Raw genomic sequence first — 24,441 nt, forward strand, 5'->3', positions numbered from 1 at the left:
CCCGTCCTGCTTTGAGGACCCCCCTGAGCACACCCCTTTCCTCCCACCTCCTCTGAACCCCCCGTCCCTCCTCAGCACCCCCTTTCTGCCTGCACCCCCTCTCCTCCCCCAGCACCCCCCTTTCTCCTCTGAACCCCCCTTTCTCCCAGCACCCCTTCTTCCTCCCCAGCACCCCATTTCCACATGCACCTTTTCCCCCAGCACACCCCCTTTCCACCTGCACCCCTTTTCCCCAGCACTTCCCCCCAGCACCCCCTCTTCCCTCCCAGCACCTCCTGTCCCCCCCCGAACCCCGTCTTCTCTCCCAGCACTCCCCCCTTCCCCCAGCATCCTTTTACGCCCAGCACTGCCTCTCCATCCCCCTCCCCTCTTCTCCCTCAGCACCCCCTTTCTCCCAGCACCCTCATCCCCCCAGCACCCCCTTTCTGCCTGCACCCCTCCTTCCCCCAGCACCGCATTCATTCCCCGCACCCCCTTTCCTCCTCTGAACCCCTTTCCCACCAGCACCCCTTCTTCCCCCGCCCAGCAACCCCTCTTCCCTCCAGCCCCCCTTCCTGAAGCCCCCTTTCCTCCAGCACCCCCTCACCCCCCCAGCACCCCCTTTTCCCCACACTGTCACACTCTGCCCAGCAGTGACTTTATTGTGGGTGGCAGTGCAGCATCACACAGTGCATCTGATTGGTGACCCAGACCTGGGGGGCACGGCGGCAGCCCCTGGCCCCCCCAAAAAGAGCTCATGGGGGGACCCTGCTGCCTGGGGGTGCTGGACCAACACTTGTGCTGGGGTCTCTACCCCCCCACGGCTCTCCGGCCCCGCTCCTTCCCAGCGCCACTGCAAGAGATGGGGGGCTGTGATGGGGAGGGGAGGACGGGGGTGGGTCCCCTGGGCCCCCCCCCCGGCCCCGGGTGCCCCGTCTCACCCCCCGTCCCCGCCGAAGTGCTGCAGCACGTATTCCTCGAAGCCATCGGCTGCCTCCTCGTCGCCCCGCTCCTGCCGCGCCACCTCCTCCAGCAGCTCCTCCACGTCGTCCACGAAGTCGACGAAGCGCAGGCGATCGTGGGCGAAGGTGCCGTCGGCCCCAAAAACCCCATCCAGCTGTGCCGCCAGCCCCCCGAAACGCCCCCCCCAGCCCAGCCGCCCCATGAAACCCTCCAGCAGCCGCAGGAACTGCGCCTTCTGCACCGGCTCCAGCGCGGCCCCCAGCACCTCCCGGCCCTCCTTGCGGGCGCAGTCGGCCACCCCTGAGCAGCCTTGGGGTGCCCGGTACCGGCTGAGTGGGGGCAGCTGGCGGGGACCATGCTGGGGGGGACCGTGAGGTGATTTCCTCCAGGTTTTGCCCGGTTTGTGCTCCCGGGGAGGGTGGGGGTCCTTCCTGTGCCCGTGGTGTTTGCCATGTTCCCTCTTCTCCCGCTCGTGGGGGTCCCCCCCAGGGCCGTGCCGCTTGTGCCGCTTCTGCTCCTTCTTCTGCGCATTGAACGGCTTCTTCCACGGCCCGGGGAAGGGCTCGGCCCCCGTCACACCCAGCTCCCGGCCCAGGCGCTGCTCCAGGGCGCTCAGCTCCTCCGCCAGCCCCGCCAGCCCCCCAGGACCCCGTGCCCGCTCCAGGGCACCCACCAGCTCCCGCCGCACCGATGCCAAGCGGGCACCCTCCCGCCGCGCCGCGTCCTCACCGCGGGCTGCGGTGCCGGTAGCTGGGGGCTGCTCTGCCGCCGGTGCCCCGGCCCCGTGGCCGCCCGGTGTCCCCGCCGCCTGCATACGCTGCAGCTCGGCCCGGGCGTCGTGCAGCGCGGCGGCCTCTCGCTCCAGCGCCGCGCGCAGCCGGGCGTTCTCCGCTGCCAGGCTCTGCTGCTGCGCCCCGGCCGCCGCCACCTCCCCCTCGCTCTTCTGCAGCAGGGAACGCAGCTCGTCCTTGTGGGCCTGGGGAGGCAGCGGGGGGGGGCTGTGAGCCGGGTGGGAGGGTGGCACCGGGACCCTCAACCGGCTTCCGCGGGCACAGCCGCGCTCGCCCACCTGCAGCTCCGCCTGCATGAGCCGGATCTCCTGGTTCTCCTTGGCCAGCTTGTCCAGGAGGAGGGTGACCGACTGCACGCTCTGGGGGTCCCCGGTGTCCAATGGGGGAGGCTTCTGCTGCGAGTCCTGGGGAGGGGCAGGATGGGGGTCACGGGGGTGCTGGGGATGCTGGGATGCTGCCAGCTCTGGGGGCTGAGCCCCACTGTGCACCCCGCTCCTTACATTGCCGTCGGCAGGCAGCGGCGACTCCTGTTCCCCGTCGGCCACGTCCCGGGTCACCACGCTCTCCAGGGGGCCTGGGGAGGGACCGGACGGACAAGGGACCCCGATGTCACCACGGGGACATTGAACCGTGGCCGAACGGCCGAGCTGCCACGGGGTGACACCCTGCCTGGGCAGGACAGTCCCCGATACTCACCATCGGCTGGGTCGTAGATGCCACCTGGGGAGAGGAAGGGACAATGAGGGGGACGCCAGGACCTTCTCCCTGCCCCTTGGACCCCTACCCTGCCCCTGGGACCCACAGCCTGTGCCTGGGACCCCCCACTCACTGGAGATGACCAGTAGCCCCACGGCCACCAGCGCCAGGGCGCCCAGCAGGTACTTGCTCATGCTGAGCCCGTCCTCGTCACCAGTGTCCGGTGTCCCCCGGTGCAGGGCAGGCGCGGGAGTGGGGGGGATGGGACGGGGCTCGTGGCCCTGCCGTCGCCGCAGCCCCTCCGTGTCATCGTCGCTGCTGCTGCAGCTCCCCTCCTCCGTTGGTGGCCCTAGGGAGGGACGGGGGGACCTGAAGGGAGGAGACGCACCCCAGCACTGCCAGCGCTGCCCCCCCCGGGCCCTGCCAGGGCCTGACCTGCTTTGGGGGTGTCAGGGCAGGGTCCCGGCTCAGCCTTGGCGTCGGGCTCCTCCGGCTCCCTGCTATCTGGTGTGCCGTGCTCCGCCGAGCCGTCCGGGGTGGATACTGTCCCCATGTCCCCACACTCCTCCAGGTCCTGCAGACACGGGCGCTGGGGGCTCGGGTGTCCCCCTGGGGAGGGCAGGTCCCCAGCCCCTCTGGTCCCCCGGCTCACCCCCAGCCCAGTGCCCTCAGGGCAGGGGGTCTGGCTGGTGACAGTGGCTGCGGGGGGGCAGAGAGCAGCGGTGAGCCGGTGGCACAGGGGGACACCGGGCCTGTCCCATCCCTGCAGTGGCCACCTGCCTGGGACGGTGTCCTGATTGCCTTTCTCCTCCTCCTCCTCCTCCTCCTCCTCCTCCTCTGGCTCCTCATCCTCGGCCCCACGGGAGGCCGGATCCTGCTCCGGACCCACCGTGTCGATGGGCAGGCCCTGGGAGGGGGGGGGACGGGTGGCACCTTTGTCCCTGGCGCCGCCTGCTGCCCCCCAGCTCCGGGGGTCCCTCACCTCGCCCCCCGCCAGCACCCAGCTGCCGTCCGAGTCCCGGGAGCCGGAGTCCTCCGCCATGGGGACAGCCCGGAGCCACCTGCAAGGAGAAGGACAGGCAGACAGACAGACGGGGGGACGGAGGGATAGACGGGATGGATGAAGGGACAGGGGGACGGAGGGACGGGGGGACGGAGGGACAGACAGCCGGACAGGGGGACATGCCGGGCCCCCGGCACCGTCGGCGTTTGACTGGGAGAGCCCCGGTCCCCGCGACGGCCGGTCCCCAGCCCCTGCCCTGCCCAAGGCCCCGGTCCCCCCCGGGTCCCTCCCCCCCGTGCTCCCCCCGCCACGACACCAGCTGCCGCCGCGGGTATTTTTAGCCGGTGATGCCGCCCGGCAGGTGGATGGAGCTGCGGGGCCCGGCGCGGGGGCACCGGGACCGTACCGGGAGGGGACCCTCCGGCAGCCCCCGCCACCATCCCCCCCCCCCAAGGACTCGGGCCCGTCGCTGGCCCCGCCGGTGACACCCCCCGTCCCTGCGCACCGGGCCCTGCCCGGGGCCCCGCTGCGCAACGCCGGCCCGGGGCCCCGCACGGCCCCGCTCCCGTTCCCGGCCCCGCCGGGGCAGCGGGGTCCGTTGCGGGGGAGGGCGAGGGGGAACCAGACGGTACCGGGCGGTACCTGTTGCCGCTTCCGCGGTCCCTCCCGGTAACTTCGGTCCCTCCCGATAACTTTCCGCCGGTGCCGGTCGCCGCCCTCGGGAAGGGGCGTGCACGTGACACCGGCAGCCAATGGGGGCGCGCGGCGGCCGCCACGGACCAATGGGGCTGCGCGGGGCGGGAAGGGCGGGGGGGGGGGGGAAGGGGACGGGACGGGGAGCCCCGCCGGTAACGGACCCCCCCCCTCCCCGGCGGGAGCGGAGCGAGACACGGTCAGGCGGGTTCCAGAGCTTTATAGCGACGATACAAAAAGTTTCCATTAACGATCGGCTAAAACGGGGGCGGCGGGGGGCACCGGGACTGTCCCGAGCACACGGGGGGGGGGGGGGGGAGGGGGGGGCACTGGGATGGCTACGCAGCCCCGGGGTGGGGGGGAGTCACGGATAGTGGCGGGGACTGGACTACCCCCCTCCCTTGCAAGGACACCGCCCCCACCGGGCAGAATGGGGGGGGGCACCGGGGAGGCTCAGCCCCCCGGTACCGGTGCACCGGGGCCGCAGCCTTTCCCGCAGCAAAAGGGATGGTGACGGTGTGGCCACCACCGGCCCAGAGCCCGGCCACAGCCAGTGCCGGGTGAGGAGCCGGTGCCATCTCTCTGGCTGGTGGGGGGGGGGGGGTTAACGGCTACAAAAAACGGGGGTTTGGTCCTAAACCGGGGTGGAGGAAAGGTGCTGGCAGCAGCGGGAGGGCGGCTCAGCCATCGTTGGCGGCCACCAGCTGTCCCATGCCCTCCCGGACATAAACCGACTGGATCTCCTTGGTCTTGAGGCAGAAGTCGCAGGCCCAGACGGCGGAGGCCTCGGTGGTGAGCAGCCCGTAGGCGTTCTCCGTCATCCCGGTGCATTCCCGGTGGAACCACTTCTGGCAGGAGGCCTCACACAGGATGGCGTCCTGGTCGTCGTTCACCTCGTTGCGGCAAGCTCCACAGGGGTACACCAGCCCCGGGGGTGGCTGGTGGCCCGATCCGCCAGCTGCCTTGCCAGGAGGAGGCGGCGGGAGGTTGTTGGTTTCGGGGGTGCCAGCGGCACGGCCGGCGCTGCCGGGGGCAAAGGGGGGCTGCGCCCCGTTGACAGCAGCAGCGGGGGAGCCCGAATGTGGCTCTGGGGCAAAGGTGCTGGGGGGAGGGTTGAGAGGCTTGCCCCCCTCCTCACCGCCGGTGGGGAAGCCGGGATCACCCCCAGGGAAGGGGCTGGCGGTGGGGGGCAGGGGGGGTACATTCTGCCCGGGGCGCTGCAGGGGCGACTGTCCAAAGAGGTTGCCAGGTTGACCGAAACGCTGAGCCACCGCCGGCCCCCCAGGGGGGTTGAGAGCAGGCCCGGGGCCCATGTCACCCCCCCGGGGGGGCTGTCCCATGGTGGGGGAGATCATGGGCCCGAAGCCCCCCACGGGCCCCTGCATGAGCTGCCCAGCGGGGGGGCTGAAGTTCTGTCCAAGGGGCTGCCCGAAGGGCTGCCCGGGGAAGCTCATGCCCCCGGGCTGGACGTACCCAGGGTTCTGGGGGGGCATACCAAATGCCGGACCCATCTGCCCGGGGGCGAAAGGAGGAGGTGGCTGCCTCCGCAGGGGCTGGGGACCCCCGCCGTAGCCGGGAGGGACCTGCGGCGACATCCCCCCTTGGACGCGGAAGCCGCCGAATGGGACGGGGCTGCCCAGGAAGGCAGCGGGAGCCGCCCCGGCTTTGGGGGCTCCGAAATCATCCTCGAAGGGGTTGGAAGCCACCAGGTGGTCCACCATAGGGGTGGGCGGTGGGGCGAATTCCGAGAGGTGCGAGTAGGCCGGGCCCTGCGAGGTAAGGGAGGAAAAACAGCGATCAGGGCTGTAGGTGGCGCCGAGACCGGGGCGGAGGCCCCGGTCCGGCCCCGGCCCCCCCGCAGCCCCCGGTCCTACCTGCGTGTTAGATTTACGACGCTTCTTCTCGGGGCTCTTCATCTGCAGCCCTGCAGGGACAACCGGGACCGCGTCAACCGGGGTCTAGCCCCGTGTACCCCCCCACACACCGCCCGGCCCACCATCACTCACCTGCTTTCCCCTGCTTCCGGCCAGGCCCGCCGGCGGCGGCGCTGCCCGCGGGGTGCGGGGGTCCAGGAGGGGGCGGCGGGGCCGGGACGCCTCCTCCTCCACCTCCTCCGCCTCCTCCCTCCAGCTTCTCCGCGTGTGGGGCAGCCATGGCCTCAGAGCCGGCCCGCCGCCATAGCCCCCTCCGCCGCGCCGCCGACCGGAACCGGAAGTAGCGCCAGGGCGGGGCCAATCACCGAGCGCGGGGCGGGGCGTCAGGGAACGGAACGAACTATGTGCAACTTCCTGGCGGGGGGAGAACGGGGGCGGAGCGGGACGGACCATTTGCAGCGGCCGGGGGAAGGTGGAGCGGGACGGACCATTTGCGAGGCGCGGGGGAGGGGGGTGTGGAAGGAACCATGTGCCGATGGAGGGGGCGCCGCCACCGCCCCAGGGCGGGAGGGGCCGTTCCCGGTGCTCGTCTCCCCTCTCCCCCCTCCCCTTCTCCGTACTGTCCCACCCCCCCATCACACCAGCCGGTGTGATAAGAGAGAAAATAGAGAAATACCAACTTTAATACCAACCGCCGGTTCCTTTGGTATCGCAGGGCCCCGGGGGGAGGGGGCGGGGCTGCGCTTTGGCATTGGGGGGGGGGGGGGGGGGAACCACCGTGCATGCGGGGGGGAACCCTCCCGCCGCCTCCCCCCCAGGGCTACCGGAGCCGGCCGGGCTCCCCCGGGCCCCGGCTGGGGGGTAGGGAGGGGGTGCGGAGGAGCAGCACGTCCCGGGAGGGGGCACGGCAGGGGTGGGGGGCACGGGGAGGTATGGAGGGGGGGGGGTGTCTGCCCCAGCCCCCCCGGGCATTGCATAGGAGCGCGGGACCCGCGGGGTAAGGCACAGAGTAACACGTCAAGTGATCGGTAACAGCGGGCGCTCGGGGGAGCGCAGCCCCCTGTAGCCCCCCGGGGGGGGGGGGGGGGGGGATCAGCAGGCAGGGGACGAGGCTGGGGTGTCCATCTGTCCACCCTCCCCCCCCCCGCCCCCAGGCTCGGGGCTGGGGGGGGGTCAGCTCCGGCAGCCCCTGTCCACGCTAAGCTTTGGTAGAGCAGAGCTGCTGTGCAAAGGCCGGAGCTGGGGAGGGTGGCGGGGGGGAGCTTTGGCAAGAACAGGGCCCCCCCCCCCCCCCCCCCGGCCCCGCAGGCAGCCCCCCCCTGCTGCTGCCACCAGCTCCTCGGGGCAGAGGGGAATAGGCCCCGGCCAAGTCCACACTCAGTCCCAGGCACAGCGCACGGCTGAGAGTCCGAGGGCTCCCTGGGGCAGGGAGCGGGGCCCGGGGGGGGGCCGGGGGGGCCCCCGGGGCGCTCACAGTCTCCTCTCCACCGGCTGCTGCAGGCACATCTCACTGCCGGCCGAGATGATGGGCAGGTGATTGTCCATGTGGTAGCTGATGAGGTGGCTCACGCTCTCGAAGCGGTGATCTTTTGTCCGCACCTGGGGGGGGGGGGGGGGGGCACGAAAGGGACAATCAGGAGGGCTGCTGATGCCACCAGCCTCCACAGGCTGGGCAACGACCTGGGGGGAGCTCCCTCTACTCCCCCAGGCCCTCTCCGGCCCCCGAGCCAGCCCAGAGGAGCAGCAGGGGAGCCCCATGCCCTGGTGGCTCTTGTGACACCCCCAAACCCCCATCCCCGGGGCGCTACCCGGACTCACCACTCCCTCGGGATCGACGAGCAGCAGATGCTTGGGCTGCCCGCCCTGCAAGCCCGTCAGCACGTACTGGCCCGGGGTGGTGGTGCTCTCCCGCACCAAGAAGTCTCCGTTCACCTTCAGCAGCTTCTCAGCCTCCTTGCGGTTCATCTTCCCGTGGTACCAGGGCTCCCGGCGCAGCTGCTCCTCCATGGAGGCCACCACCTGGGCGGGGGGCAGCCCCACAGGCACGGACGGGGGGACACGCAGCGCATCTTCAAAGGGTTCTGCAGGGAGAGAGGAGCAGGGGGGTCCACAACCGATCTCACAGCCACCCCCCCAGCCCAGCACACACCCCCCCCAAGTGCAGCCACGGCCGCCGTCCCACTCACTCATGTCGAAGAGGTCTCTCTGGGTGCTGCCGTTGGCTGTCGCAGGGGTGCCAGCGGCCGAGGCTTGGCGTGTCTTGTCCACGTTCTGCACGTTGACATAAGACGGGTCATCGAACAGGTCCGTGCGGCCGGAGGCGCTGGCCGGAACCGGGTATTTCTCTCTCCCTGCTGCCAAGAGCACCGTGGTCAGCAGGGCTCCAGCCTGCCTCGGCCCCAACACCAGCACCGGCCACCTGAGCACGTGGGGGCCAGGAAAGCAGACGGGGACTGGCCACGTCCATCACCTTACCTTGGGCAGGAACGTGCTGCTTCCGAGGGTCGTAGTCCCCTCCAGACATCTGTCCAACAGGCTGCGGGGAGAGGCGGGTGGTGAGTCCCCCCTGTGCTCCCCGTCCTTTCCCACTCCCCACACCCCGGGCTGCTGGAGGTGCCAGGGAGACACGTGCCACCGCTCTCATGGTGGAAAAACCCTGAGCAAAGAGCCCAGGGCCTGGTCAGGGTCCCTGCACCCCCCTTGTCATGTGGAGCCTCCCCATGAGGACGTGCCCAGAGCCTTACCAGTGTGGCCCCCAAGTGATTTGGGGTCTGAGCAGCCCCGTCCCGCAGCCGCATGTCCACGACCCCCCCGATGGGAGGCTCCTTGCCGGGGAAGTCGTTGTAGTACTGGTGATCTGGGGCTGGTTCCTCCTCTTCTTCATCCCAGGCAGAGCCATCAAACCCTGCCATCCTGAGGGGGGGGGGAGACACAGGGCACAGATGAGCAGCAGCCAGGGCAGCATCCCCACTCCAGAACCAAACAATCTGGGACACCCTCCCACCTTCCTCCTTCCCTTACCTGTCGTGGGGTGTCACCAGCTTGGGGGGGTTCTTCAGGTACTGCTTGAACCGCAGCTCAAAGGCCTGCCCGATGGTGCTGATCACATCCTGCGCCAAGCCCTCGGGGCACTCCAGGATGTGGCAGGCTGGGGAGGGAACAGAGAACCCCCAACATTAAGATCCCCAACCCTCCAGCCTGCCCTGTGTACCCCAGAGCTTCCCTTTTGGGGGTCCCCATCCCTCCCCACCACACTGAGCTGACCCCTAAACGGAACGGGGCTCTGGCATTGAGGACCCCCTGGGGGTGGCCTCACCTCTCTGATTGACGGGGTCTTTGGCAACGTAAGCGACGTACTCAGCCGTGTCCTGGGGGCAAGACACCGGTGGTGAGACAGGGCTGCCGGAGAGCGCGGTGCCCGAGACGTCACGGAGAGGCACCGATCCCAAGCACGGGGCAGGGCACACGTGACGGGGACACTGTGTACTCACCGGGTCTCCTCCGGAAGCAAAGGAGATGGACTGCATGTGGTGGTTGGCGATGATCTGCAAGGCAGAGAGTTTGTTGGATGCAGCCAGGAGCTCATCGGCACCCAGCCGGAGGCGGCACCTCCTGCTTGCCACAATCCTCCCGGGGCTGGGCCAGTATGGGGGCTTACAAGACTCTGGAGCCCTGGTTATGAGCCACAGGCCACCAGGAAAAGGGCTGGGACACCAACAGGGCCACTGAGGATGGGGTCAAAACCAGGAGACCTGGGTCTCACAGTCCCCAGGACAGATCCTGCAAAGCACGCGGGTTATCAATCCGACCCCTTCACCCCCGGGGACTGGGGGAGATGGGCACCCAGCAGGTCACACAGCCCACCCGGACATCCCTTAGGGAGGCTGGGGACATCCCCTGCCCCAGCAGGGCCCGGGGTGGGGGGACAGGTGCACTCCTGCTCATCTAAAGCCAGTCCCCCCCGCCCCACTCCCTGCTCTCACCTGCTTGCAATCAGAAGCCATGAGGTTGAGGCTGCTGGTGGAGATGGTGAGGGTGATGGGCATGCCGGCGAACTTCAGGTTGCTCTTGCCCAGGATGGAGTTTAGGGAGCGGCCACAGGGCTATGGGCAAACAGCAGCATGGGGAAGGTGGTCCCCAGGCAAGACACAGCCCGGCCGTGGGGCAAATGGGGCACGTCCTGCTGCCCTCCACAGCAGAGACAGGCACCTCATCCTCCCCACCGCTCCCGCCGAGCTCCGCTGGGACATCAGCGCCCCAGGATGCCCAGCCCGGGCTGGGGTCCTGCCCTCGGCCCTATGCCCAGATGGCCCCCCGGCAGCTCCCCAGCCCAGCCTCACCTTCCTCCTCCGCACAGCTCCCTTGGCACCAGGCACAGCCTCACACACCAGCCCAATGGCCTCCCTGCGGGGAGCACAGCACGATGTCAGTGTCCTCCAGCACCTGCCTTCCCCATTCCCCCATCACCCCCACACCATGGGACCAAGGACATGGGGACCAGCACAGAAGGGACAGGGTGACAACCGGGAAACCCTCTGGCAGTGCCAGCTGGAGGATCGTCAAGCAGGGCAAGCGTGCTGGCATTAATGTCTGAAGGGGCTGCAGGCAGCCTGAGCCCCCGAAAGCCCCACGCACCACCAGGGGTTTGTGTGGGACTTGGAACCCCCCCAAAAATGCAGCAGCCCCTGGGGGGAGGCAGAGCTCACCTGGTGACCTGCGTCCTGGTGTTGAAATCCAAAGCCCTCATGGACTGGAGGACCTCCACGCAGCCCATGTACTGGGGGAGAGAGCAGGGTCAGCCCGGCTGGCCCCTGGGTGGGCTCCCCATGCAGCTGGGGAGGGGGCCGGGGCCCTGAGCCCCCCAGCTCTGCAGCAGTGACCTCCCTGGGAATCCCACTGCCCACTTGCCACCCCAGGGGTGGAGGTCCCCATGCAAGCAGGTCCCCAAATCTCCACCATGACCCCGCCCATGCCCCCCCCCGCCAAATCCCCAGCACTCACCCGGACATGGTAGGAGACCCCGGGGCCCATGACCTTGTCATCGGGGTGCAGCCAGCCACGGGTGGGCTTATTGACGAAGCTGCCGTGGCGGGTCCATTCGTCACCCCCCAGCTGGCCGCCTTCCACCCGCGTCTTCTTTCCTCCCTTGTTCATATCCTGGGAACAGACAGTGACAGGTCCCGCTGAGTCGCAGCTGGCAGCTCCCCCCGGCGCCGGTGTCACCGTCCCAGCAGGAGCGGGGTCCCCCAGGCTGCCGCCAGCCGAGGAGCCCCGCAGGCTGAGCAGGTTGGCGGGGTTCGAGAGCTTCAGGTTGGCCATTTTGGGGAAGAAGGAGCAGAGGGTGGTGGGACTGTCCTCCGACTCAGGGGAGAGCTCCCCGACAGACACCGCGGGGCCGAGGGAGGAGGAGGAGAGGGAGCCAGGCAGAGACGGGGTGCCTGCCAGGGACTCCACTGGGGAAGCTGGGACGCCCAGGTCCCCCACCACCTCCTCTAGGGAGGAGACAGACTCGTTCCGCAGGTGGCTGTATTTGCTCTTCTGCAGGAGATCCATGCCGGAGAGAGGCGAGAAGGGCCAGAGCCGGCCCGTCCCGCGTGGCTCCGCGGTGGAGGCAACCGGCTGGGTCTCACGGGGGCCCCATGGAGAGTCCGAGTGCCTGCAGCCGCTGGGAAGCACCCCCCAAGCACAAGCCTTGGCCGAGCTCCGTGCCAGGCCTGTGCCAGCCCGGCATGGCTGGTGGGGAGAGCCGGCCCCGGGACACCAGGCAGCAGCTCCGGGGGCTGCCCGGCTCCGTGCCGTCGCAGCCGATCGATCCAAATCCGCGTCAGTGAGGATGTGCGGATCCGGCCAGACAGAGAGCAACCCCCCACTACCGCCGCGGCAGGGAAGAAACGGGGCCGCGGCTACGCCCCAGGGAGCTGCCGGTGCAGGGAGGGGGGCTCAGCACGCTCGACCCCCAGCTTGGAGGTCCTCAAGCCCCACGGCTGGGTCCAGCAAGGCTGCCCTTCGCTCCAGCCCCTGCTCTGCCGCTAAGAGGAAATCAAAAGCATGAATATTTAAAGCCCGGAGACAAGGCAGCCACAGAGCGCATCCAAGCCCAGCCCAGCCCCGCTCCCAGCACCGTCCAGGAGTGAACAAGGTCCTTCTGTGGCCGCCAGCGCCACGCAGCCCACGTGCCAGCAGTGGGCAGCCCCTGTTGGCTCCCCGGGCTCTGCCGGGGGGAGCAGTGCCCGAAGCCGGGGGGGCCGCGATGCTGAGATGCCGCCGATGCTGAGATGCCGCCGGTGCTCGCAGCTGCCTGGGATGCAGGGACATCCAGTCCTTTGAGAGAGCGGCTCCGGCTGGCGATCTCGCCCGGAGGAAGAGGAGGATGCCCGGGAGCGGGATACAGGTGGGCTGTCCGCGGGGCGAGGCAGGGCTCAGCGTGGGCTCCCGGCTGCAGCGAGGAGCCAGCAGGAGAAGCGGCTGCCGCTAATTGCTGCTTCCTGCATCCCAGCTGGCGCTGAGCGGCGGCTCCTCTCGGGAGAAGGAGCAGAAGGGGCTGCCGCTACCGGGAAGGGCCGTGCTGACTCACGGGCGGCGGGGCAGGCTCTGCCCGCAGCGGGGGCTGTGTGCGGGCTGGGGCGCAGCGCAGGAGGGGCTCCTGGCGAGGGGTGGGGACCCAGAGCGTATCTGGAGCAGAAAAATCAAGGTCACAGGCGGAGCTAATGGGAGCGGGTGGCGAGAGCACGCCGGGGGGCAAACCTCGGCCCCTTCTAGTGCGGGAAGCCGGGCAGAGCCCCCACCTGCGGGTCAGGGGTCTCAGGGACAAGTCTCCCCTGTCCTCAACACACTGGCACATCACCGGCAACACGGGCCAGACCCACTGCACCGCCTACACCCCTCTCCACGGCCTCATCCGCACTGGCCTCCATGGGGAGCAAAAGCTCTCTCCCCACTTCTACCTCCCATGGGATGAAGCAGGGATTTCAGGCAGCCCCATGGCGCCCAACCCTCCCGACCCATCACAGGCCAGAGCCTTCCCTGGCACCGGGCACTCTGCAATACCGGCCAAGGAAGGGCTCTCCCTGCTTGGACCCGCCGCAGGGCACTGCTCAGCGCGGGCGGCTGCCTGCCCCGCTTCCCAACCGCTGGCACGGTGCCACGGGGTCGGGGAAATGGAAGCCAGGACGGAGCTGGAAATAGCCTCCTGCACAGCACAAGGGGCTGTGGCTCACAACGGCGGGTCCGTCACCCGCCTCCTCCCGGTGCTGGAGCATTGCCTCGGCTGCACACACCACCTCCGCGAGCGCCAGCCCCCCACCTCAGCCGGTGGCGGTGGTCCCACGGGCGCAGAGAGCCCGTGCCAGCCGTCCCGTGAAGCTCTCGTCCCCGCCGGGGGCCCCCAGCCGCTCAGCGCTGTGACCTTCCCGTGGCCGGCAGAGCTGCTGCTCTAAAGAAAAGCAGGAAGCCTGGGTCCAGGGAGCCAGGAAGCCGCCAGCCCGGCGAGGGGCCAGCCACGGCCCCCAGCTGCCGGGGGGAGCCCGGCTGGGCGGCAGCAAAGGGGTGCGGGGCAGTGGGGTTTGCCCACGAGGGCCTGGCCGGCCAGCGGACATGGGGCTGGGGTGCCCTGGCATGGAAGCATGGGCTCCTTGAGCCTCAACGCTTCCCCAAAGCACTGCCGAGATAAAAGCAGGAGGGAATTGGGCAGGGGGGTCTCCTTGGTCCCTTCACACCACCCCAGGCCCCAGCTGTTACCCAAACAGGAGACAGGGCTTGGAGCAGCCATCCCCAACACGGACCGAGAGGCTGGCACGCCCCAGGAGCTGCAGTGCCCTGCTCAGACAGACCTCTGCTTTTAGAAGATGGAGTAATTTCTGATTTTATCAGAATCTTCTGAGGCCAGCCGGCCCACATCACCTCACCAGCCTGCACCAGCTGGGGACAAGCCTTATCGCCACTCCCAGTTCCCAGAGACCAGAGGTGCCACCACCGTGGCCCCCCCAGGGCATCAGAGACCCCTTCCCAGTGGACTCAGAGCACAGAAGGCAAACCGAGACACAGAGCTGCAGAACAGCCCTGCCTGAACAGGCAGCCCTTGAGTCCGACCCAGCAGGCAGGCAGCGAGCTCCTGCCCCGGCAGCGGAGGATGAGTGGAGCAGCCAGAACAACCGCCCCCGAGGAGTTCATCCCGGCCCAGCCGCTTCCCATGCCCCGGCAGCAAGGAGAGGTGCCGGATGGGCCAGATCCCCCCCTGGGTGCGGGAGAGGCAGAGGGACGCGGGCTCCTTTTGGGTGCCTGGGGCTGGGACTTCATGCACAGCCTGGGGCGAGGAAGAGGAGCGGAGAGGGGATGCTCGGGGCCCTGCTACCAGGCCATACATCCTCCCAGGAAACACAAACTGGGAGCTGAGTCACAGACCTGGAACATGCCAGTGGTTTGGCAAGAAATCGAGCAGGCAGCCGGCCGCTGCTGCACGTACACGCCTCGCCCGGGGCAGGAGACCCCCTCGGTCCCACAGCGGCCGCAGCGAAGCCATCCCCAAGCCTCCAGGGCAGGGGAGAAGAAAAGAAAAACACTCAAATCTAGCCAACAGCTGTTTTCCCCCCCCCAGACATCACGACGGCATCACACAGTTCCTGCACACAACCTCTCTGCCGCTCAGAAGAGGGGCCGGGAGATGCCAGTGGAGACCTGGGGAGGAGGCTGGGGCCCTGCCAGCGGGGAGAGAGGGGAGGCAGGATCCACCACCAAAGCCACCTAGCCCTCCACCGAAACCTTACCACATACTCCATCGCCGGCGGAGGGCAGGGCAGGCCCTGGGCAGGGAACAGAAACGCACAGCCCCTCTCGTCTGGCACTCCGACCTGCGGTTCGGGGACAAACAGGGAGTTAGCCAGCCCTGCCCCGGCCCGCCGAGGCGGTGGCCCTGGCATCAAGAGGCAGACCCTGCTCCTCTTCGCTGACTATAGGTGGACGGGGCTGTAGCAGCAGCACAACGTGCTGCCAACGCATGAGGCATGAGAACCAGGGGAGCCTCCTGCTTCTCATCTGAGAGAAGACAGAGCTGGGATGTGTCAGGGCAGGAGCGTGAGGCTGAGCCTGGCTCTGCTCGGGCCTCACCAGCGAACGGTGTCGGGGGCCGAGAGTCACTCCATGACCTGAGACAAGTGTCGGAGTCGATCCCTGACCAGCTCCAGAACCAGCGCCCAGAGGCCACACACAAGGGGTAAAGAGCAGACGCAGCTCAGGGGGGCAGAGCTGCCCCCTCCTGCCACCCTGCCACAGAAGAACTTGCAGAGTCCCCAGGGATATGGCCCTCTCCTCCCTAGGAGAGCGGTGAAGATGGGAGTTGTGGCAAGAGGCTACGAGAGGGGAGCCAGGAGGGGCAGGAAGCTCTGCGAGGGGAAAAAAAGGCAAGCGAAGCAGGAGCAGCTCTGGAGCCACTGCCCTTCCCACTCCCACGCCAATGCGGTCAAGGCCAGGCCGGGCGAGCAGCAAACATGATTTACTTCCTCGCAGCAATCGTGCCCTTATCTGGGGCCTGCAAAGGCAGTGCCGGAGCCCAGGCGGGCACTAACACAATTAGTTCAGGAGGCAGCAAGATAAGAAGGCCCCGTCTTGGCAAGCGCAGTGGCGCAGACTGGCCCCGGGCAGCGCCCGGCAGCACCGCACCAGGTCACTCGCTGCCAAGCAAAGGCGGCGACGAGGCGCTTTGGACGCCAGGGGCCAAGGTTGGCAGCAGGGAAGGAGGATCGGGACCCCCACCCAGGGTGCTCAGCCGCGCCAAAGCCTCCTCAGGGCCCTGTTGTGTCCCTCCCGAGGAGGAGATGCTGCCCCACGCAGCTCCCGGGGGCACAGGCCATGGTGCTCCCCCACCAAAGGGCTGCAGGGTGGATCCTCAGGCCCCGCTTGGGAGAGATGGCATCTTCACCTCTCTGGAACAGGCCAAGGAGCGCCGCGAGAGCTGCCCTTTGCTCTCAGAACTCCACAGCACCAGCCCAGAGGGTAGGGTCCAGGTCACAGTTCCTCAGGCCTCGTGTCTGGGGTCCCCCCAGGCCAGCAAAGTGAGGGGGTTGACCCCATTGGAGAGATTCAAGCAGAGAGGCAGGAACAGCCCGCAACAGAGGGACACAACACACTGCCAGGGGGACAAGGCGAAGGCTAGCGAGGGGCAATATCTGGGCACAACAGCCAGGTCTGCTCTGGCCACTCACCCCCTGCCTCCCTCAGGAGCTTGGAAGCGCAGGCAGGGCTGGATGCCAGAGGGCAGGAGGGTGCACCCAGGCACCGCAGAGGCCGAGAACCCCTCCAAACCCAGCCGTGGCCCCATCCCCACTGGGGGTGAGGCAGTGCAGGGATTTCCCCAGGCTTGACAGCGTTCCTCGAGGCAGTCTCACCTCCGTGGCCCTGAGCACCGGGAGGGGACAGCGCAAACCAGAGCCCAGCGAGCGGACCCGGGCACACACAGCGCGGGGGGAACCAAGGCACCGGCATCACCCCGAGATCTGGAGGCAACCGAGGGGCAGGCACAGCTTGGCCCTGGCCGGGACGCCCCGGGAAGGGGGCCGGGCCCATAGCCCCACGCAGGGCAGCAGGGAAAGGCAGCTGGGCCCGGCAGCACTGGAGGAGAGAGTGCCGGGTCCCGGGAGCGGCTATGGCAGGACCCCCACTCGCCTCAACAGAAGGTAGCGACGGCGGGCAGAGAAGACTCGGCACAGGCACCGCGGGGCCTGGCCTGGCCCGGCCCGGCAGCCCGGGACCCCGCAGGGCCCCGGCCGCTCCAGCGGGGCTGCGCAGGCCGCTGCACGACCCCGCCGCGGCCCCCGGGCGCGGCCCCCCCGCCCCGGGCCGGCCCGCGCGCTCACCGGGGCACCATGGGTCTCGCGCCGCTCGTCCTCCGGTCCCGGCGGCCGCACCGCCCGCCCTCCCCCCGCCGCGCCGCCACTCACTTCCGGCCCACGCCCTCCAGCGCGGCCTCACCGCGCCCCCGTCACGTGAGGCGCGGGCCAATAGCGAGTCGCTCCCGACCCGCGGGCAGCGGCGCCACCGCACCGCCCCGCCCCGCCAGCGCCGACCAATAGGCTCCCGCCCCGCCCCGTGACGCGCGGCCCGCCGGGCGGTGCCGACCAATGGGCGCGTGGGGCGGCGGCGTTTGAAAGCGCCGTGAGGGGTGGGGGTGTCAACGGCCCCGCTGAGGCGAGGGGCGCGCGGGGGCTGCCGGGAAGGGGGCGGACCGGCGGCAATGGCGCACAAGCAGATCTACTACTCGGACAAGTACGACGACGAGGAGTTCGAGTACCGGTGAGGCGGGGGAAGGGGTTCCAGTAACGGTTACCGGGCAGAGGGGGTGGTTGTCCCGGTAACGGATCCCGGGTGGGGCGGGTTGTCCCGGTAACGATCCCCATGGGGATAGGGCGTCCCGGTAACGGATCCCCGGGGGGCGGGAGGGGGTGGGGTGTCCCGGTAACAGATTCCGGGTGGGGGGCGGGTGTCCCGGTAACGGATCCCTCGGAAAGTGTGGTGTCCCCGTAGCGGTTCCCCGTGGGGCGGGAAGGGGGTTGTCCCGGTAACGGGTTCCTGGGGGCGGGGTGTGGGGGCCGTTAACGATTCGCTGGGGGGGGGGGGGGGGGGGGTGTTCCCGTTAATGGTTCCCTGGTGGCTGGTGGGGTGGGTGTCTCGGTACCGGGGCAGGGGGCAGGTCCCGTTAACAGCTCCGCGGGGGCGGGGTGGGGGGGGGGGGTGTCTCCAGCCGGGGGGGTGCCGGGGGTGCCGGTCCCGGTGCCGGTCCCGGCTGAGTTGGGGCCGCAGGCACGTGGTGCTGCCCAAGGACCTGGCCCGGCTGGTGCCCCGCACCCACCTCCTCTCCGAGACCGAGTGGCGGAACCTGGGGGTGCAGCAGAGCCAGGGCTGGGTGCACTACATGGTGCACGAACCAGGTGAGGGGGGCGGGACCCCCGGGACCCCCCACAGCCACCCCACGTCCCCCCCTGCCTCCGCGGGACCCCCGCAGCCACCCACAGCCCTACATCCCCCTGCGTCCTGCCCAGAGCCCCACATTCCCCATGGCTGACCCGCATCCCCCCCCACCGCCCCCAAGCCCCAAATGCTCCATGTCTGTCTCCCCCCCCCCCCCCCCCCCAAGCCCCACATCCCACCCTTCCCCTATGTGGCCACCCCGCATTCCCCCGAGCCCTGAGCCCCACATGCCCCATGTCCCCCCTGAGCCCCACATCCTACTGAGCATCCCCCCCCTCCCCGTGTCCCCCTCCAAGCCCTGCATTTCCCCTGTACCCCCACCCCACAGAGCCCTGTACCCCCCTCCCCGAGCCCCATATCCCACCTCTCCCCTACCAGAGCCCCCCACATAACCCCCCCATCACCACGTCACCCACCCTCTGTCCCCTTATCCCTCTGAGCCTCACATTTCCGCCCCCCCCCCCGAGCCCCACATACCCTCTTGCCCCTGCACCCCCCCCTGCCCCAGAGCCCCATGTCCCATCCCCTGTCCCCCCACCAGAGCCCCACATCCTGCTCTTCCGCCGCCCGCGGCCCAAGAAACCGGAGAAGTGACGTGACCAGCCCTGCCCCACCGGGACAGAACCCGTTGCTGCCGCCGCCTTGCCGTTCCCGGGGGGGAGAGGGGGGGCTTTCACCCCGTGCTGCTCGGCCCCGGAACCGGGGGGCCCTTCCCACCTCCAGCTTCAATAAACGGATGTTCAGGAGCTGCTGTCTGCCGTGCAGGGGAGGGGGGACCCGGGGGGGGCTCCCGGTGCCTGCCAGCATCCTGCCCGGGTGGTGTGGGTGCTCTCCGGGGGTACGGGGGGGGGGGGGGGCTTCCACGGGGCTCGGGGAGGCTTCTGGTGCTTGGGGGTGGGGGGGGGGAGGGCTCCCCGTGCCCCAGAGCATCTTGTGGGTGGGGGTGAGAAAAGATGCGGGAGGGCTCCCGGTACCGGGGGGGGGGGGGGGGGGGGGGGCGCGGCTCCCCCGTAGGTGCACGTGGCCCCGCCCACGGCCGGGCGGACTCACGGTCACCGAAGGGGAAACGGGCGCCTCCCCCGTAGCCGCGATGGTCCCGTCCCCACAGGTCCCGCCTCCCAGCCAATCCGCGCCGGCAGCGCCTCGGGACGGGCACGCTGCCCGGCCAATGAGAGCGCGGGGCGGTGCCGCAGCCCGTCGCGGCGGCCGGGCCGATGTGGGGGGCGCTGAGGGCGGGCCGGGCCCTGCGCGCCGCCGCCTCCCGCCCCATGGCGGCCTCCGGGCCCGCGGCGGCCCGGGGCTCCCCTGCCACCGCTGGTATCATCGTCATCGGCGACGAGATCCTCAAGGTGCGGCCGGGGACGAGCCGGGCCTGCGCGGGGCGGGCGGGCCGGGGCCTGCTGCGGGGGCCGGGGCCTGGCGGGCTTGTGGCCCCCCGCCCTCACGGGTGTCTCCGTGTCCCCAGGGCCACACGCAGGACACAAACTCCTTCTTCATGTGCCGGCGGCTGCGGGCCCTGGGCGTGAGGGTGGCTCGGATCTCGGTGGTGCCTGACGAGGTGGAGGCCATCGCCAGCGAGGTGGCCGCCTTCGCCGCCCGCTTCACCTACGTGCTGACCTCGGGGGGCATCGGCCCCACACACGACGATGTCACCTTCGAGGCAGTGGCCAGGGCCTTCGGGGAGAAGGTGGCCCCCCACCCCGAGCTGGTGGCCCTGGTGCACAAGTTCTTCGGCAAGACGGAGGTGCAGTGCCCCGAGATGAAGCTGGCTCAGGTCCCCGAGTCCTCCTGCCTTAACTATGGCACCGACGGGCGCACGGGTGGCGCCTTCAAGTACCCGCTGGTCAGCGTGCGCAACGTCTACATCTTCCCCGGCATCCCGGCGTTGATGGAGCGTGCCCTGGACGGCCTTGCCCACCTCTTCCGCAGCGAGCAGACCTGCTTCCACTCCCGCACCATCTATGTGGCGGCTGACGAAATCCTCATCGCGCCTGTGCTCAACCAGGCCAATGCCACCTTCCAGGGCTGCGTCAGTTTGGGTTCCTACCCAGACTGGGCCAGCAACTACTACCGTGTGAAGCTGACGCTGGACTCGGAGTCAGAGCAGGACCTGGAGGAAGCGTATCGCTTCTTGACGGAGAAGCTGCCGCCGGGCGTTGTCGTGCCTTTGGTGACAGACTGCATCTCACCAGCGGCCACGGAGGTTTATGGCCTGGCTGAGTCAGGTACAGGGAAGCGCTGCTGTGGCACAGCTTGGTGTCTCCACGCTGCTCCTGCGCAGACCCTGCAGCCCAGCAGGGCTGGGGCAGTGGGAAGACCAGCCTGGGAGCAGAGCTTGCCTGTTCTGTGTGCTGGGGGGCTTGAGGGGTGCTGAGGCTTCGCTGGTGCTGCAGCTGCAGTGGGCTTCATCCAACACAGGTGGGAGCGGGACCCATAACCCCAGTTGGGGCTGGCCGGTGCCAGTCCTAGAGAGTGCAGCACGCTTTAGGGGGAGCGGTGCTGCGGTTCCCCTGTGAAGGCAGGATCCCTGTCTCATCCATGGCACAGGATTGTGCCTGGCACAACCGGGTTGTGCAAGCTCTTGGCTCCAGGCTGTGATGCCAGTAGTGGCTCCGCGGTGCGTCTGGAGACAAGTCGTGCCTGGAAGGCAAGGTGCCGCAGGCCCTGGGGCAGCACTGAGGCAGCATGGCCCCAGGCGGGCACCGACCATCCCCTCCCGGCAGGCTCAGCCCTGGGGCAGAAGGTGGCAGCAGCACTGCGGACCATCGAGGAGGCTTTGGACCGGTACAGCTTGGCCCAGCTCTGTGTGGGCTTCAACGGGGGCAAGGACTGCACGGCCCTTCTGCACCTCGTCCACGCCGCCGTGGAGAGGTACCTGGACACGGGGCTCCACCAGCCCAGCCCGGGGCAGGGGTGAGGGGTCCTGCAGGCCCTGGTTGGGGCTCCGGGGCTCTCCCTTGCCCCGCTCAGGGGGAAGGAGCAGATTCCTGGGCCCCAGGTCATGGGGAGTGGGGGGCTGCTCTGCCTCCAGTCACTGTCTGCTGGAGCCCAGCTGCGCCGGGTCTCTCTCCAGGCGGTACCCGGCGAGGCAGGAGAAGCTGCAGGTCCTCTACATCCGCATCGTGTCCCCCTTCCCCGAAATGGAGCGGTTTATCCAGGCAACTGTTCAGAGGTATGGGGGAGAGAGGGGTGGGCTGCTGGGCAGGGGAGTGAGCAGTGTCTCCCGCAGCCCGGCAGGCAGCTGCTCGTCCTGCCTGCACAGGTACAAGATCCAGCTCTGCACGGTGGAGGGCTCTATCCGGGAGGCCCTGGCCTACCTGAAGGAGCAACAGCCGCAGCTGGAGGCTGTCCTGATGGGGACGCGGCGAACGGACCCCTACTCCCGCACCCTGACCCCCATGTGCATGACGGACCCTGACTGGCCCCCATACATGCGGGTGAACCCCTTGCTGGTACGTGGCCTCCGCCTGCTCTGGGGATGAGGCTCATCCTGGCGGGGGGGGGGCAAACCTGGCAGGTTAAAGCGACGGGGCTGGAAGCCAGCACTAATCCATTGCCACCCCAGAGGGCTTGCCCCTCTAATTTTCCCTCTCCCCAGAGCATCTCCAGCCCTGTTGCATGGGCCGTGGGTGCCCCTCGCTGCAGCCAGGCTGCCTGGTGCTGTCAGGCAGAGCTTGTTCCTGCCCCCCCTGGGGGCTTTTCCTGGGTTTGGGGGGGGACAGGGTGCTTGGGGTCCCTGGGGACCCGCTGGCTCTCCCGTGTGCTCTTGAGGGGGGGGGTGGCTGGCTTCCCTGGGGGTGAGGGGACAGCCCGCCTGCCTCCATGGCAACCCCTGCCCAATTCCACCTGCAGGACTGGACCTACCGGGACATCTGGGAGTTTCTGCGCAAGCTCTATGTCCCCTACTGCGTCCTCTATGACAAGGGGTGAGTGTTCGGTGCTGCTCTCCCTGCTCGGCGCGGTTGATGCCCTGGGTGCAGCCTTGCAGCCGACTTCTCCCTCCGCAGCTACACCTCCCTGGGGAGCATGGCCAACACACAGAAGAACCCGGCGCTGCGCTACACCGATGCCCGGGGCCGGGAGAGCTACCGGCCCGCCTACGAGCTGGAAAACGAGGAAGACGAGCGCACCTCCCGCCAGTGAAGGCCCACGGGGTGCACTTGGGGAGGCTCTGCTGGGACGCTGCTCCCCCACGGACGTCCCTGGCACTGCTGGGGGTGACACTGAATAAATGTGCTGCCTGCCAGCACTGAATAAATCTGCTGTGCTCAGCCTGCGGTCCGCATCGTGCTCGCGCTTGGCCATGCCGGTCCCTTTGGGCCCTGCAGGGCTCTGGCAGGGGCACGACGGGGGGTGAGGCCAGCTCTGCCCGAACAAAAGTGTCCCCCGGGCAGTGTCCCCTCCCTGCACCCGCTATTGTGGAAGCCTTTGAAGCGCAGAGAATGGAGCAGGTTCCAGCGTTTGCCGGGGACCTGTGTGTTGCTGGGGCTGCCTCCTGGTGTCAGACCCTGCTGATCCCTCGTTGGCCATGCGTCTCCACCGGACCGCGGTGTCCCATCCGCTGGGTGCTCGGAGGCCGGCGGCACCGCCGGCACCCACCGAGGCCTCCCTGGGGCTGCGCCTGGGCTCCTGGCTGCTGCAGCGCCTGCGGGACTGCGTCTACCTCCTGCTCTGCAGCTGGTGCATCCGGGAGTTGCTGGACTAGAGAACAGCCCCCCCCGCTACGCCGCAGGACCCCCAGCACCCCCTGCCTGCCCCTGTGCCGTGGGTGAGTGCCCTGCCCTTGGCTGCCTGCTCAGCACGGTGCTCGGGGGGTGATGGGGGCCACACCGTGGTGCTCTTGGGGGGTGATGGGGCCTGGCCACGTTGCTCCTGGGGGTGATAAGGATCTGGCTGTGGTGACTGGGGGGTGACAGGGTGATGGGGGCCCTGTTGTGGTGCTTGGGTGGTGATGGGGGCCCAACTGTAATGCTCTTGTGGGGTGATAGGGTCCTGGCCATGGTGCTCTTGGGAGGTGACGGGGGTGCAGCTATGGGGCTGGTGAGGGGTCCTCATTCTCTGTGCCTCTCTCCCCACCCAGGATTGCTTGTTGCCCCGTGCCGAGGGAGCTGACGGACCCCCAGCGCTGGGACCCCACTCCAGCCTGCGCTCCCCCCGATCACAGACCCCAATAAACCTGTGCAGCGACTGACCGGCTGGGTGTGTTTGGGGAGGGCTCTGGGAGTGTCATCCCCCCCCTCCCTTGCCCAAAACATCCAACCCTCACCCTGGGTAGGACCTGGGCACCCGCACGTCGCCTCTGCCTGAGGCCAAGGGTCCCTAGGCCCCTTGGGACCAGGGGGGCCATGGCTCTGCCTGCCCCTCCACTGGGTTTATCCCTGCCCGTGACTCAGCCCCTTGTTTAAAAAGAGTCTCCGCTTGTCCCCGCTCCAGGCCGTTTCCTGCCCCGGCCCCACGCGCCTGCCCGGCACCGGTGCTGCCAAGAGCCGGCGGGAAGCGGCCGGAGCAAAATGTCCCCAAAGGGCCCAGCCTGGCTGGAGCTGCGGCAAAGGTCACGGCCGGTGGGACGTGCCGGGCACCGGGGCCCTGCCGTGGGGACGGCTGTGGGTCCACCAGCGGGTTGAGCCAGCTGTGCCCCGGTGCCTGGCCCCGGAGCGGGGGGTGCCTGCAGCCCCGGTCCCGGCGCAGGGGAAGCTCCGCGTGTCTCGGCCATGGTGGCAGCGCCTGGCGCCAGCGCGGCCTCCCTTATCTCGGCGGGAAGTCGGGAGCAGGAAGCGCGGCCCGGCGCGGGATAAGGGTCCCGTTTACATTAGCTGCTTTGTTGTGGAGCCCGCTCCCACCCTCGCCCAGAGCCTGCGGGGGGGCCCTGGCTGCAGGGAGGGCTGGGGGGCGGCAGGGACCCCTGCCCGGGGTGCCAAGAGGGGCTTGGGTGATCCTTGCACCCCGCTGCTTGGTCGCAGGCAGGGATGGGGGCTGCCCAGAGACTGCACCCCACGGCTCCCCCTCACCCAGGTTGGCTCCTGCAGCCGGACCCTGCCCTGTGGCCACACACCTGTACCGTCTGCGGTGCTAAACGGGCACCTGGCTGTGCCCGGCTGCCCACGGAGCTGGACTGGGTCCGGCTTCGCTGAGAGCGTGGCACTGGGCATCGGGAGCGTGGCACTGGGCGTCACTGCCCACCGGAGCCCACGTGTCTGGTCCCTGCCCCGCTGCTGCCGTGTCCTGGCCCCGCAGCCGCTCGGCGCCGGGGCTGGCCAGGACGGGGCGAATCAATGAATTCCCCAAACGGGGAGGTCCGGGGGAGGGGAGAGTCTGTCCCGGCACAGGAAAAAGTCCTGGCGGCGGCGGCGCGACGGGCAGAGCGGTGCCGGCCGCCCCCAGAGCGCAGCCCCGGCTCCTCGCACCCAGCTCCGCCGCCCGCCGTGAGTGAGAACCTCCCCCTTCCCCGGGGACCCCTCACCCAGCCCCACACCGGGGGGTGACA

The 24,441-nt window shown here is 69.3% G+C and overlaps 5 protein-coding genes across 10 annotated transcripts; 2 read left to right on the forward strand and 3 right to left on the reverse strand.

Annotated features, from left to right (window-relative positions):
• Positions 1–624: 624 nt before the first annotated feature.
• Positions 625–3,471, reverse strand: PBXIP1 (PBX homeobox interacting protein 1). Its single transcript, XM_074164596.1, has 8 exons — positions 3,210–3,471; positions 2,865–3,128; positions 2,563–2,778; positions 2,430–2,453; positions 2,234–2,307; positions 2,012–2,137; positions 921–1,918; positions 625–832 (listed from the first exon to the last, which is right to left on the reverse strand). Exons 1-8 carry the CDS (start codon positions 3,469–3,471, stop codon positions 790–792), a joined length of 2,007 nt encoding a protein of 668 aa, XP_074020697.1. The 3' UTR covers positions 625–789.
• Positions 3,472–4,805: 1,334 nt separating this feature from the next.
• On the reverse strand, positions 4,806–6,397 carry PYGO2 (pygopus family PHD finger 2). The gene is made up of 3 exons (XM_074164608.1): positions 6,132–6,397; positions 6,000–6,049; positions 4,806–5,894 (listed from the first exon to the last, which is right to left on the reverse strand). The coding sequence occupies exons 1-3, from the start codon at positions 6,277–6,279 to the stop codon at positions 4,806–4,808; spliced, it is 1,287 nt and encodes a 428-aa protein (XP_074020709.1). The 5' UTR covers positions 6,280–6,397.
• Positions 6,398–7,469: 1,072 nt separating this feature from the next.
• SHC1 (SHC adaptor protein 1) lies at positions 7,470–14,788 on the reverse strand. Of its 6 annotated transcripts, none has more exons than XM_074164350.1 (13): positions 14,762–14,788; positions 11,001–11,156; positions 10,706–10,776; positions 10,340–10,403; positions 9,983–10,102; positions 9,491–9,544; positions 9,316–9,367; positions 9,021–9,147; positions 8,744–8,912; positions 8,475–8,535; positions 8,186–8,353; positions 7,818–8,080; positions 7,470–7,598 (listed from the first exon to the last, which is right to left on the reverse strand). In XM_074164350.1, the coding sequence occupies exons 1-13, from the start codon at positions 14,771–14,773 to the stop codon at positions 7,470–7,472; spliced, it is 1,446 nt and encodes a 481-aa protein (XP_074020451.1). In that variant the 5' UTR covers positions 14,774–14,788. The 6 variants fall into 6 exon arrangements, with proteins under 6 accessions (XP_074020451.1, XP_074020448.1, XP_074020450.1 ...); XM_074164347.1 differs by having other exon boundaries at positions 8,186–8,350; positions 14,762–14,773; XM_074164349.1 differs by lacking the exon at positions 14,762–14,788 and having other exon boundaries at positions 8,186–8,350; positions 11,001–11,567.
• Positions 14,789–17,203: 2,415 nt separating this feature from the next.
• Positions 17,204–18,702, forward strand: CKS1B (CDC28 protein kinase regulatory subunit 1B). Its single transcript, XM_074164565.1, has 3 exons — positions 17,204–17,282; positions 17,790–17,917; positions 18,499–18,702. The coding sequence occupies exons 1-3, from the start codon at positions 17,224–17,226 to the stop codon at positions 18,549–18,551; spliced, it is 240 nt and encodes a 79-aa protein (XP_074020666.1). The 5' UTR covers positions 17,204–17,223; the 3' UTR covers positions 18,552–18,702.
• A 469-nt stretch (positions 18,703–19,171) lies between these two features.
• On the forward strand, positions 19,172–23,147 carry FLAD1 (flavin adenine dinucleotide synthetase 1). The gene is made up of 8 exons (XM_074164551.1): positions 19,172–19,306; positions 19,423–20,182; positions 20,681–20,828; positions 21,031–21,129; positions 21,220–21,409; positions 21,810–21,883; positions 21,965–22,725; positions 23,038–23,147. The coding sequence occupies exons 1-7, from the start codon at positions 19,172–19,174 to the stop codon at positions 22,098–22,100; spliced, it is 1,542 nt and encodes a 513-aa protein (XP_074020652.1). The 3' UTR covers positions 22,101–22,725; positions 23,038–23,147.
• The last annotated feature ends 1,294 nt before the right edge of the window (positions 23,148–24,441 follow it).

This window comes from Numenius arquata, chromosome 27 (genome assembly GCF_964106895.1).
Source record: "Numenius arquata chromosome 27, bNumArq3.hap1.1, whole genome shotgun sequence".
Taxonomy (NCBI): Eukaryota; Metazoa; Chordata; class Aves; order Charadriiformes; family Scolopacidae; genus Numenius; species Numenius arquata.